This window comes from Gracilinanus agilis, chromosome 3 (genome assembly GCF_016433145.1).
Source record: "Gracilinanus agilis isolate LMUSP501 chromosome 3, AgileGrace, whole genome shotgun sequence".
In the NCBI taxonomy this organism is placed as follows: Eukaryota; Metazoa; Chordata; class Mammalia; order Didelphimorphia; family Didelphidae; genus Gracilinanus; species Gracilinanus agilis.
In genome coordinates this window covers 515,143,382-515,158,238 of record NC_058132.1, presented here as the reverse complement: position 1 = coordinate 515,158,238, position 14,857 = coordinate 515,143,382, and the positions used below count along the sequence as shown (strand labels likewise).

Below are 14,857 nucleotides of genomic sequence, written 5' to 3'. Positions count from 1 at the left end.
CCTTTACCTCCAGTATTGCTTTGGCCCCTTTTATTTTGTGTGACTCCCTCTGAATGTATCACTCTAAATCAACTTCGTTTAAAAGCTGATTTGTAGTTTCTCTAGCATTCCAGATTCACAGCAGAGGCCAAGAGACAAAAACTACACAACAATTTAAGGTAATTTTAGTACTGTTTTTCATTTCAGCTGTAAAATGTTTTGATGCTTTGCCTTTGATTACAATGAAATACATTAGGAAATATCTGTTATTTGCCAAGACTGTCCCAGTAGAAATGAGAATAATATCCAATAAACTATTAACCTAGTGGAGTAAAAATGTGGTAGCCCAGTAAAATGAGAGTCACCAATAGTTTACAAACTGATTGCAAAAAAAAAAAAAAAAAAAGTCTAAGTACTGGGAGACTCTAATACAACATCCTCTATTTTGGAGGCATTTTAATACAGAGAGAGAGAGAGAGAGAGAGAGAGAGAGAGAGAGAGAGAGAGAGAGAGAGAGAGAGTGTGAAAGGGATTGTGTAGTAAAAGATAAGGGCCAATCTCTTAAGTGGGAAGGATCTGGGTTCAAATTCTAATTCTGACACATACTATGTGAGGAGGCAAGTCATTTATGCATTGGTAAAGGGAGTTTCCTTACTCAATTTTCCCCTATTTCAATGAAATCACAGACTTAGACTCTACTCCTTTAATACAAAGAGAACCTTCACGACTCAAAAAGTGCTCAATTTTTGTTGATTTGATCAAAAGATTTACTGAGTTGAGAATAAAGACCTATGTAATTTGAAATTTTAAATAATTATGTGTACCTGTCAAACCAAAAATATTTTCAGTATGGTATGAATTCTTCCACCCACACCCCCCTGCCCCCAGCCAAATTTATCTGGATAATTATATCATTCCATTTTGTCACAATCCCACAGATTTAGCCCAAATCCTGGCCTTCTGATATTATCTTCTTACACAGTGGAGTGCCTTACTCACTTTAGGTACCAAATTATTACAGGATGATTTTTATTAAATAACTAAGGAGCTATTTATTTTATTAATTAAAATTTATTAATAAAAGCAGTATCCAATCTAGACCAGGGATCTAGGTATTCATATTAAGTGTAATGTCTTAAAGACTGCCCCATAAGCAATAGAGCTGGCATTTCTGGGTGCCTATGATTTGCCCTGTCTCCCACAGCTGTAACGCCACTTGGACAAATGCCCAAAGCATATCAACAAAAATAAAATGAATTATCTTAATGCCTTCATTTTAGCTCACCAGACCAAACATCTTAAGCCAGTTTTAACTGAAAGATAATCGTGGTGTTTGTGGTCAAAAGCAACCACAAGGTCTAAGACAAAGTCCCACTTTTTTATCCCCCAAAGACAAGATACTATTTGCGTGGGATGGAACTATCAAAAATTCCTAGGCAAACATTAAAATAGATTTTGTTAGCAAGAAAACAAAAATATTCAAATGTTTCAAGTAGCTACTAGTTATTAAGCAAACCCTTTTCTCATTTTATGCATGTACACACACAGTCTTTATCGAGAAATATGCATATATATTTAGCCAAAATTATTATTATACTGTAATAAACTGAATTGAACTTGAAAATAAGCATTTGAATGCGGATATCCTCAATGAAACAGAATTACCAAGAAATCGTTTTTTAAGAAAATGTTTAAACGCATACAAACCCATCCAGCTTATCTTTACTTTAACATTATAGATCGTAACAATATTTGCATTTTGTACTTACATATAATGTAATAATCTTTGTTTTTTTGAAATTCTAAACCCCAGAGGTTAGGGCTGAATTCTTGAAACTTGATGGTAAATTTAACGTCTTGGTCTGGCTTGGCACAGTTGAGCAGAGGTGTGTTTTCCTTTTTAATAGTGCATTTATCTGCTTGGTCTTTATCAACCATATAGACTTTATAATATTCATACTGGCCAATAGTTTTAGAGTCCACCTTTGGGCAGATTATGTCCAGTTTGTCTCCTATCTGTGGATATAGTACCAGTCCTTGTCCAGGTAGAAATCTAAAAGAACCAAAAACAGAAAAGAGATGACATTTGAGTTGAACCGAATAGCAATACTGCATAATGCAATATTTCTCAGATTTCCCAATTGGCAGTTCTATACCCTCAATAACCAAATTTCTCCAATGGCCCTTCGCCCTCCCATGGATATAAGCTTAGGGATCAATATTTAAAGGAGGGGGAGGGGAAGAGGACTAAATACACCCTTTAAGAGAAGCAGTGTGTTCTGTCCTGCTCTAATTATTTAACCACCCCCTCAGTCATAATGTTTCAGTAGTTCTTTGTTTAACTCTGCAAGAAATTTTCCTTGGTGGTGAGTCAGACCTTCCCACCTGTTTGTTTTGTATGTGTGTATGTGTGTTTAAACGAATTGGCAGCTTTCGTGTATTGGGAATTCCATACAAAGATCTCATCAATCTCAGAGAACAGTGGATGTACTAACACTTTGTTGTCCTGTTATTTTCCATTTGCTGTTGATGTTAATTAACAGACAAGTTTCATCAAGAATGTTTCAAATTACTTATCATAATTAGTCAGTCACTGATCAAACAATAGGTTTTTTATATACTGAACAAAAGAAATGTCTTACAAACCCATAAAAGATAACTAGAAATAATTAGTTGTAATATTGATTCAGCTGCAAGATGAAGGGCCCTCCTCTTGCAGGGACAACAGCCACTGTCCTTCTGTACTGATTTTTTTTTAAGATGTATTTGCTCCAATTACTGCTTAGAAGCAAAGCTTTGGAATGAAGGCTACTGATACAATATCCCCTAATGCCTGAAGCTAAAAGCTTCCCGCCCCTCTTTCTCTTTCGGGCCCTCCATGCTGCTGAAAGATCTTTCTTAATGGAGAGTTTCTTTGAGAAGCTGAAACAAGAGCTTCCTAATGAAGCATCCTTCTACAACTGCTAACATTAAACAACACACTTAGAAATCCCAGCTCATTCGTAGGCAGCCAAGCCTGCAGGCTCATTAAAATATTAAAGCCTGAGAACAAAGCCCTAGGTTTTGAATCCTTCCAATACAATCCTTTATTTAACTGAAGAAGCCCACCAGCCATGATTATTATTGGGTCATCATTCACTAGTGAAAATGAAAAAAAAATATGGTTTAACACCCCCAAATTCAAATCCATATGGGGACTTGCTTGGTCCCATAAGCTTATGATTTATACTAATGAATGGCATTAATTTTCTCTGTAAGTGCATTATGTTGGTTGCGAAGCAGCATGTAACATGACAAAGAGAAATTTAATTACAGGTTTATTTTTTTAAATGCCATTTTATGGCAGGAAAAATGTATGTTGCATACTACAGTATGCCACTCTTCCTTGGGCTTTTTCATTTTAGAGCTTAAAAAAAAGTCCAGCAACACAGTTTTCCCTGTAATGGCTTCCTTTATAGTCTGGGCATGGGCATTATATTCATATTGCTCAAAAGTAAACAAGAAGTGAATTTAATATAAAAGTCCTCCCTAATGGAAAAAATCAAAATGACCAATTGGTTACGCCATTATTATACTAGAATAACTGTAAATTAGAAACAACTTTCTAGTTGTACCAGCAATTAACCTATAGTTTTTCCAGAAATGTCAGTGACATAGTTCATCTCAGGATCTTCAAATTTTTGGCTGTATGTATAGTATTCCTTTCCTTTTCTTTTTCTTTTCCTTTCCTTTCTTTTCCTTCTTCCTTTCCCTTCCCTTCCCTTCCCTTCCCTTCTGTCTTAAAACCGGTTCCAAAGTAGAAGAGCAGCAAGGGCTAGACTATTAGAGTTAAGTGACTTGTCTAGGGTCACACAGCTAATAAATGGCTGAGGTGAGACATGAACTGAGGATCTCCATTCTCTAAGGCTTGGCTCTCTATCTACTGAGTCATCTAATTGCCCCTAGGATTTTCTTTTGAGGAATCAATAAATTCAGTCCTCCTTGGTTTACTAGTTGTGATGATGTCCCAGGGCTAGCATCAAATACACTTTCTTAGGCGGGACCCTGAGAGAGCATTTAGTTTATTCTCCCTTATTTTACAGATGAAGAACCTGAACACTAGAGAAATTAGGGACCTGCCCAAAGTGCTACCGATAGTAAATCACAGAACTTGGAATTCTGAACCTCCAGTTCTTTTATTCCATATCCAATACTTTCCCCTTCATCACACTTCTTCATAGTTTGACATCCACTGTTCAGCCTGTATATTGAGAATTCAGATAATTTCACTTATTCTGTAAAAGAAGCAGAAATCTTTGCCTACCACTAAACTTTCCTGCTCAAATCTAGCTCCACATAGCCTATAGTATAATAATAATAACTGACATTTATACAGCATCTATAGCATGCCAGACATTTTGCATTATTATCTCACTTGATCCTCACAACAATCTTGGAAGTTGGAGGTCAGTTAGATGCTGTTATTTCTTCCATTTTAAAGATGAGGAAACTATTATTAAAAATAAATAATAAATAAAATAAAAAATAAAGATGAGGAAACTGAAGCAAACAATGTTAAAAGACTAGCCAGGGTTACAAGGCTAGTAAGTGTCCTAGGCTTGATTTAAACTCAGATCTTTCTGACTCCAGACCCAACACTCTATACATTGCACCATCTTTTCCTATTGCAATAATTTATTGCTAACTGAAATTAAGCACGATAGATTTAAAATTGCTCTCTTCTCTGCACACCCATTATTTTGTGTTCTCTTTCACCATCAACCAACTTCTCAAGAAGCAGAAACCAAGGAAAATGCCACTAAGTTTTCTTTTCCTTTACCTAGCAAAATTCTGTTACTTTTCTTTTTATATTCCAAAGCAACCCTTTCATCTCAGTCACTAGAACCACACATACCACTTCCCTCTTGTATGCTTTTCTATAAAGGGGTCCATAGGCTTCCAAGAGGATTGTATATAGGGTCCAGGACATATGAGATCCATGATCTTTTCCCAGACTGTACTCTATTTCTAAATGACACTTGCCATGCTCTCCTCCTTTTTTTTTCATTCAAGAACCTCCTGAAATACCTGTTTCTTTATGAGAATTTCCCTAAATAAGTGAAGAGGTGATTTCCTCCTCCAGTATATGTAGGCATATAACTCCTATGAGTTTTTGTGTTTATTTACTAGAGAATGTAGGGTTTGCCTTTTTTTAAACTTTAACTTTAGTTTTTCATTTTGCTTTCTTATTGCTTATTTGCTATCTTATATGCTATCTTATGCTTTCTTACATTATAAGAAATTAAGTAATTCAAGGATTTTTAAAATGTTTTAAATTTCGATCACTTTTTTCCTTTTTAAAGTTTTATTGATGTGTATTGTTTTTATATTACAAACATTTACAAATTGCTCTCACTTCTTGAGAGATCTCTTATAAACAGGCAAAGCAGCTGAGTAAAACAAATAATACAGTGGCCTCATCTTAAAGTATATGTAACATATCATATCTGTAATACTCTGCCATTTTTTAATGAACAGAAACCTATTATTTTCCTCTCCAACTCTACACCCCATCAGCAAAAAAAATGAAACAAGTTTCCTCTAACAAATATTCACCATCAAGCAAAAATTAATCCCTCAATATAGGTATGAAATATACTCATTTCTGGACTTTAAATTATTCACCTTTCAGTAATGGTATCTATTACTTAGATATTTTGGGGAAAGCACCAGTGGGGGTTGGGATATTCCCTGTATCATCTAAATAATGATCTCAATTTTCTAAATTAATTCTGTAAAGGTGAACCTAGATTTGATTAATGCTTTATTAACTTTACCTATTCAATACTTATTAAGCATCGCTTAATTTTAAAAATAAAGCTCACATGGGATTAAAATGACATCTACTTATTTGTCTTTATATAGAACCCAACATGTAAAGACAAGTGCTTGATAATCTGAAAAGTAATAATAATGGTAATCATGAAAATTAATAAAGCTAGCATCAATTTACATTTTTAAAATATGATATAAAAATGAACATTTTAATATGTCAATTATCCAGTGTTAGCACTCAAAACTTTAAAGTGTATCATTATACACTTCTTTTTTTTATATTTGGAGAAACTGTACAGTAATCTAGCATGCTGGTCTAAAGTAGTGATTAAATAATTCAATCAAAAAATAAGTAATTTATCTACCATTCACCAGTAATATAAGGCCTAAGATCTTATATTAAATAGTTCAAAGTTTTACAGAGTATTAAAAATCTAAGCAATCACAAAGTTTCCATTAGAAAACTGGATTGCTTGCATATTATACCACAAGGATAATACATAGGTTCAGAGTGTGAAGGACTCAAGAGGTCATCTGTTCCAACTAGTAAAGGACAAAGAATCAGGAACCCAGTCCCCAGGCAACACATTCTTCTTCTTTTTTTTTAAATAGCTCTAATGGATAGGAAGTTTTCTTGTACATCAAGCCCACAAATGAGAATCCTCATGCACTGAAAAATAAGTGATTTCTCAACAGAAAAAATGGCTATGACTGTTACAAGACTAAAACAGACGTCCTAATTCTTTTTCCAAAATTCAATCCACTGTACCAGAAAAAAATTTTAAATTAGACATTGACCTATCTACTGAATGTAGATCTGTTTTCCAGATGAAGTTGTATACTCATACATAATCAAGTCAAGGATCAAAGAAAATGGGGAGAAGTACAGCAAAAGGTCAGAATCCAAATCCCCCAAATCATTATCCACAATATAGAGACAAATATTAAATGACTAAATAACTATTATTAAGTTTAGCACTTATTGAGAACCTACTAAGAGCAAACATAGGCACTTCTGGAAACTGGAGCAAGGAAATTAACCTAAAAATAAATATAATGTGAAAAAAGACAGAGACATAGAGACAAAAAAGAGAAGGTGGAAAGAGACAGAGAGATAGACAGAGAGAGAGAGAGAGAGAGACTAAGGGAGAGGGAGAGAGAGAGAGAGACTAAGGGAGAGGGAGAGGGAGATAGAGAATGAAAGAGAGGAAGAGGGAGGGAGAGAACATAATAAATGCATAAGTATTGTAGGGGAAACACTGAAGATGGTCAGAGTCTCATCTGCCCAAGACAATACATTTATAGTGGAACCAATGTTTCAAGATTCTCAGGTCAAGGCATTCCCCATAATATCACACTTTCTCCTTTCTCCCTTCTAAGAGCTAACAATCTGTCTAGGAGGTAAGACACACAAAAATGCTACCTATTAGAAGGTAGAGTATAAGGTACTCAGGGGGTGATGCTGGTAGTAAATGCCAAAGGAATGAAGAAGAATGGTTACTCTGGGATAGCATTTATTAGGTAAAGCCAAACACAATATGAAATCTGAGTTGCACCTGAAAGATGACAGAATTACGATGACCTGAAATGGGGAGGGAAGGCATTCAAGGCCATAGGAAAACTGCTCTAACGACAAGAAGGCACAAGGCACACTGACAAATTTGGTCTAAGCATCCCATCCAGTGCTCCACTCTAGTAAGATTTAGGAATGGTTAAGGGGAAAGGTCTTGTCCTTGTCCACACATCTTTCCTAGATGGAGTTTCAGGAATGCAATCTCCTCCACCTGTCTACATCATATGTACATAGAGAAGAAAACTACAAAATCAGTGACAAATATGACGAGTGAAGTTCAGCCAGTGTCCCTTCTCTGAAGTGTCCTGTCTCTGCTGTTTCTTCCTAAATTTAGCATTAAAAACAAACTGCTTTCTTTTTTTTTTTTTGATGTACTTTTAAAGCTGTAAAATGAAGTCAAAGTCAAGAGAAAGGAAATATACCACAAGGGCACACAAGCATCCCATTAAGAGCCACAGAATGTACAGCTTCATGCTGAGGGCACATTAGCTGTGTCTAAAGTCCTGAGGCTTCTTTTAAGCTAGACATCTGAGACTATAGGATCATAAAACATTGCCACCTAGTATGTATACCTAATCCCCCGAGGACCTACAACCCCAAAGCATGAATAAGGCAGACTAACTCCATGGTTTTCTTTCTTACACAAAATTATAATTGACATCCAAAAGCAAACAACCTCTGTTTACCAACGAGGGAAGTTGATCACACAGGCAAATAAGGGTGGCATACATTTCTTAATAATAAAGCTACTTTAGAACATAATGGAATTTGGGGCCCTTGTGTTCTTAGCATGTGGTTAATAGGGTCCTTGGTGTTACTACAGGTCTATTCTAGGGCTAGCCTTCCAGAGTTAAACCTGATTTCATGGAAATATAGTCCTTGAGGCAAGTCACTGAACTACGTTCAAATCTTAAATGCAGTGCTTATAAGGTCATAAAATTTCAAGCTGAAAGGGACCTCAAGAATTCAGCTATTCCAACTATTTCATTTTCCAGTCAAAGAATTTGCTGCCCAAAGTCACGCAGGTATGAGATGCAGAATTCAAACCCACATCCTGACTCTAAATTTGTTGTTCTTTCTTCTACACGAGCTATGAGATCATGGGCAAGTTACTGTTTCTGAGCTTGTTTCTTTCTTTGTGAAATAAAGTTAACAATATTTGTACTACCTACCCCTCTAGAATGACTATTTTAAAAGTATTTTGTGAAAATTAAAGTGTATTACATGGTTTCTTGTATATGTTTTGGGGTATATTTGTAAAAATGATTTTGCTCCCTGTTACATGTGTAAATATACATATATGTCCTATTATAATGTTTTTGAAGCTTAGATTTTATACTTTAAATTGAATTCATTGGTTTCTTATAGTGATTTTGGAAGAAAATGAACAAAGTCTAAAAAAACAATAATAATGCAGGGTACACAATTAGTATGATGTATCTGCATTCTCCAGGCTAAATGTGAATTTCTACTAAGGGATGACACTGTTGATCTTATTTCCAAAATAACAAAGTAGAAACCGTTTATAATATTGCTTCTTAGTTCTGTGCTTCTGGATATGACTAACACTTTCCTTATAGGCTTCCTTGGCAATAGCTTTATTGTATATCTGCAGTTGTTATATTTGAGGGGCATGATTTGATCTGCCCTCATTGCAATCTGCATAATAACAAGCCATATCATGAACAAATTCTATTGTATTGCTAAAAGCTGGTAACTAGAAATGGAAAATGACAGTCTTTACATCATAATTCACCAAAATAAAATCCTGGTAAATAAGATTAAATTATTCATAAAAGCCTACCAGTTATTGAAATAGAGGAAAAATTACAAAAAATAAATATCTGTCTTTGCACTGATAGTCCCCCATGCCCTGCCCCTCAACTTCTCTACCTCTTGGTGTTCCTGGCTTTCTTCAAAACTGCTCAAATCCAAGCTTCTGCAAGAAGACTTTTCCAGCTACTAGAGCCTTCCCTTAAGATTATGCTACTCCGAAGACTAATGTGACTGTTAATATACATACGAGTAGATGGTAGATGACATATGTGTGTGCAAAATAGTTATATATACAACACATGTCCTTATTGAGATTAACCATCTACATATCTCTCTACCTACCTATCTATCCATCCATCTATCCCTCTATTTCTCTATCTATCCATCTATCCCTCTATCTATCTATCTACTACCTACCTATCTATCCCTCTATCTATCTACTACCTACCTATCTATCCCTCTATCTATCCTTCTATCTATCTATCTATCTATCTATCTATCTATCTATCTATCTATCTATCCCTCTATCCATCTATCCATCCATCCATCCATCTATCTATCTATCCCTCTATCCATCTATCTATCTATCCATCTATCTACCTATCCATCTATCTATCCTTCTATCCCTCTAACCATCTATCCCTCTATCCATCTATCTATTTATCTATCCATCTATCTTTCTAGTTCTTTACATGTAATCTCCCCTATTAGGCAGTGAGTGCCTTGAAAACAGGAACTATTTTTTGCCATACTTTGTAGGCACTGGGCTAAGCATAGAACTTGGTACACAGTGAACACTAAATAATTCTTTGATGAATGTCTACAATTTATACAGTGCTTAGAGACTCACAAAGCCTTTTCTATACATGATCTCATTTGATCCTCCCACCCCCCTCAACCCTTTTAGATAGATGTCATTATTCTTGCCATTTTATGAAGAAGGGATGATACCTACAGCAACCACTCAGCCAGAGTTGCATAGTAGTAGTAAACCTCTGTGGATAAATGTAGAATCTAAGTCTTTATGAATCCTAGTTCAGGACTGTAACCTCTACACTAGGTTATCTCTATAACTACGACCCTAGCAATAGCATATCATTTTTCTCCAATTCTTGCTCTTATAGATGAGCTGGACTGTATAACCCTTGTATGTAGCAATAAACACTCTGGATTATAGGTTCATAGATCTAGAACTAGAGGAAATGTTTAGAGATTATTTCATGCAAACTCTGCATTTTACTAAGAAACTAAGGTCCAGAGAACTGAAATATCTGCATTAGGATCATATAGGGAATTAAGTAGAAGGATCAGAATTTCAACTCAAGCTATAACTATAAATTCATCACCTGGTTACAATACTTAGAAGCCTACTGACTAAGAAAGGCAACTTATGCACAAAAGGAAACTATTTTAAAAATACTTTTAAAAAGCAAGATACAAAAAAGTACAAATTAATGTAGTATAAACTGCATACATAAATGCCGAAGTATTGAGTAATTTGTAACACACTTCTTTGCCTGGCCATTCAAACTTAACTGACTGGGAAAGGCACATCCTTACAATTGGAAAGAAACTGATGGTGTGTCTAGGAGATAAAGTACAAAAACATTTTACTTTAAAGATGCCAATTTCTCAGTTCTTCAACTAGTTCTTTGTTTAATGGAATTCACATAAAAATATTTTTAAATGATACAAAATTGTTCATATGTATGATTATTTATAGTATGTAGCATTCACTGGTGAAAGAGGGTCCTATTAATTATAAAAATAACAGGATGAAAGGAAGTAGAATCATAAATTTATGTTGCAATGAAAAAAACTTAACAGCAAATTAAATATGTACTGAACTTTATCAACACCATTCCCTTCTAATTTATTTGCAGAACTCAGCTTAAAACCTATAAAAATTTGGCAGATTTCTATAATATGATACACAATAAAAACCAATTCTGATCTTAAGTCTGGTATCCAGAAGTCAACAAAATATTTAAAAATATTTCCAAAAACGTGTTTGTAATTAAATTCCAAAATGTAAAGAGTACAAAGTGTGATTTATTAGAACTGATTTTAAGTCATTCACAAATAGTTCCTCTATTGCAATATGAAAATGCTTTGGCCCAGATTTCTTGCCATCATTCAACTCCTATTTTTTCATTGTATACCAGATTTTCTTAGGATAAATAACACTTTTTAAATATTGCAACTTCCAAAAATTTAAGACAATTGTTTTCATCATTCCAGTTTTTTAAAAATTACCCGCTTGGTGTGTATTTTCAACTTTTCAGTATGTTTTGGATCTCAGGATAATTACATAGAATATTGATAATATCTGTATACTTTCAAAGTTTGGGTGCTATTATTTGGGCTGCAATTTAATGCCACAAAATTATGTCTTTAGTAAGATTAGTCAACAAATTCCTGGAACCACAAAACACATGACAATGCATAGCATTAGTTGTTCTTAATCAAGTTGATGTGTTGGATCTTCATACTCTCTGAAGATTTGAGCTGTGGGTAACACTTCTAGGTAGCACTCCCTAATCCTAGAAACTGGCAAACCAGAAACATATCCAGTCATCTATTTATTCACTAGTGACCTGTATATGTGTTAAACACACTTCCAATTTATTTTGTTTAAGAAAGATGCACTTATTTTTTAAAATGTCTTCCTTTTTTCCTTCTCTCTTTTAAATTATTAATTGCTAGTGTCATAGGCCACAGAGAGAACCCAGTCTATATAAACAATTTCAAAATTTCTGAATGAGAAAACACTCTGGAGGTTCATTGCAATAGGCTATTTTTTTTTCCTAGTTAACTCTTGATAAATGATGCATGCTGCTCTGGATCAAAGCCCAACTCTTGACCTATGACATTACCACACACTTTGGTATTTCAACTAGAAACCTCAAACTTACAGATTTTGTTTTGTTCTCATTTTTTTGAAGAGATGTAATTACATTTATAAAAAAGGAAAAGATATTCTGTGCTCACTGGAACTACAGATTACTTTAAAGAAAAATCTAAGTAGTTGGAACTTACATAAATACCCTTGAAAAAGGGTTTGGATCCATACTTCCAATCTGATGGCCCATTTCCTATAGAGGCATGATATTCAGTTTCACATTGGTTTAGATGCTAGATTGTTTAATGACACATTCTCTAAATGCCAAAGAGAATTTTTAAAAACTTTTATTTGAAAACGAATAAATAAGATCACAGGCCCAAGGACTACTACAGCTCTATTGACTATAAAAAGAACCCTTGAAAAAATATTTCCATTTTTGTGGACAGCCCTTTACTGCCCCCTTTTGCACTCTAACATTAGAACAGGTTTTTGCAGATACTTATAGCAAAAACAAGAGCAAGAGTGGGGTGTTGCTTTGGGGTATTAAGTTTGTACTGAATTAAGTTACCAGATAGCACTCTTAGAGCATCAAGCAATTACCTTAAAGCTTCAAGCAACCAGCAACACTAGAGCTTCCCATTGGCTTTAAACTGTCTTAAGAAGGAAGGCAGAAATTAGAAGCTTCAATGGCCATTTTCTGTAAATGTGTATGTGGGTTGGGACAACTGCCTGTTTTCACAGGTGCCCCTTCTTTCACACTTTTCTAAAACAAAGATCACCTGCAACTTGAACCTAGTTTATTCAAGGAAAAGAAAAGAGGCAAATTGGGGGGGGGGGGGTTATTCAGGTTAGGGCCATCAAAGGGTTATGAATCTCAGAGCTAAAAGTGGGGGGAGGGAGTGTGCATTTCAAGCTTCACACCAATGGCAAGTACAATCTTTTTTTTTTTTTTCAAAGAAAAAAGAAAGATGAGAAGCCTCAGAGAATCAATTGCACTGTAAGCATATGGGCCAAAAACCAGTTCAGCAACTCTCCAATGCAGTTACAAATAGCATGGATGCATCTGTGTACATGTCATATGTATACATTTGAGGAAAGTAATGAATCTACAGTTCAGGGGCTAGTTATTTACAAAATACTAATTCATAATGACAGAGCCAGAGGGCTCTCTCCCTGCTCCAATAACTTAAACTTCCCTTTGACGGAGTCCATGTGCTATTGTGTACACTTACATTTAAACTTAATCCATTTCCCTCTGTCATTCTACAATTACTGTACAAGTCACAATAATATTAAATTTCAGTGCCTACAGCACTGCACAATCGAACCTTTACTGTAATGAAAACTGACTCCCTTTGATATTAATGTTGGTGTTTTTTCCTATTTATCACACAATGCTTAAAAAACCTGATGCTAAATTAAAGCTTTATTTTTAACATTCTCCTAAGAAGATTAAAATAGGTTTTTTCCTCCCTTCTCTCAGAAAACAATGCAATTATTTATCGAGTCTTTCTTTATATGTGTCTTGATTACACTGTAATAAAAACCTGCTCCACAAGGAGGGTGGTCACATACACTGCAAGCAAAGATGAAAAACATATCTCTTGTTTTAAAAGATACAGAACTGTAGTGTGTTAATTTCCTGAAAGCAAAGCAGGCAAACTATGTCCATGTGTCTGATGTACAAAATCCATGAGATTTTTTTTCTCTTTACAGGTTAACAGAGACCAGCCAACATAGACTTTAAAAAAAAAGTGAAACAGACCAAAACAACAACAACAAAAAAACCCAATACTTAGTTACCTTTTTCAAAGTGAAAATTGAAGCATTATTTGGTTGATTCTCTAAGTCTCATCCCCTTTATAAAAAAAACCATTTTGTTACGTTTCTGAAATATCCACATAAGGAATGAAAAATTGTGGGTGGGGTTTAAAAATGATTGATATATAGGGCATGGGCATGGGGGAGGGGGAGAAGGCAAATAGATGATTTCATTCTTACCATAATGTACTAGGTTGGCTCTACTGCCTCCATTACTGAAACAAATATTTCATAACCCACAGACAAAAAGAGTTTAGAGTCTTCTCTTTCCCAATTGCAATTTATTCTCACCTGTACAGTCTTGTTCTAAGTCATGCTCTTAAGAAAAAGTCTATAAAAGAAGGTGGGGACTTTTGTTATTTATAGATAAAATACTAGGCAATGGTGGCTTTTCCTTATATTTATACAAGTATAAATATATAAAATTTAAAGAGTATTTTCAGCTGGTTTTATGGAATATTGAGATTAAAGAGTTGCTAATTGATCCAGTTGAAGACTCGATTCTATTGGTTATTTTAAAAGATAACAAAATGGGATGAATATGGATTTGTGGCATACGTAATTATATCACTACCTAGAACTAGAATGTATACATTTTCATATCCTCACGAGCCTTCCTATCCACAATTAAATATTTTTCCTATTTTGAAGCTCTTTAATTATACAAAAAGAAATGTTCATACCACATAGATTTTTTAAAGTATGTAGTAAGATAGAGTTCCCTGTGAATACATTTCAAAAGAGTGAATGCAAGATCATCTTAAATTTTGCTCTATATGAGTAATATACTCCATATGAGTTGATATAAGAACCCTAGCATCAGTTTTTCAGGGACAAGTTAAAAAATTGGCAAAATAAAAGTGCTGTATAGAGGAAGGTATTAGTAGTCTTTCATAATCAGATAAGTGGCTGCTCTGTAACCAGAGAATTACTGGTCAGGCTTCTTCTTTGCCTCCTCTCTGTCTCCTTCTCTCTCTGTCTCCTTCTCTCTGTCTCCTTTTCTCTCTCTCTCTCTCTCTCTCTCTCTCTCTCTCTCTCTCTCTCTCTCT

At 34.7% G+C, this 14,857-nt stretch overlaps 1 protein-coding gene across 3 annotated transcripts in view; it reads right to left on the bottom strand.

Annotated features, from left to right (window-relative positions):
• Positions 1 to 14,857, bottom strand: part of EFNB2 (ephrin B2) — a 54,558-nt gene that overhangs the window by 25,003 nt on the left and 14,698 nt on the right. For all 3 annotated transcript variants that reach the window (XM_044670537.1, XM_044670539.1, XM_044670538.1), the window contains exon 2: positions 1,749 to 2,032. In XM_044670537.1, coding sequence (XP_044526472.1) covers positions 1,749 to 2,032 — 284 coding nt within the window. The remainder of the gene's footprint in view (positions 1 to 1,748; positions 2,033 to 14,857) is intronic.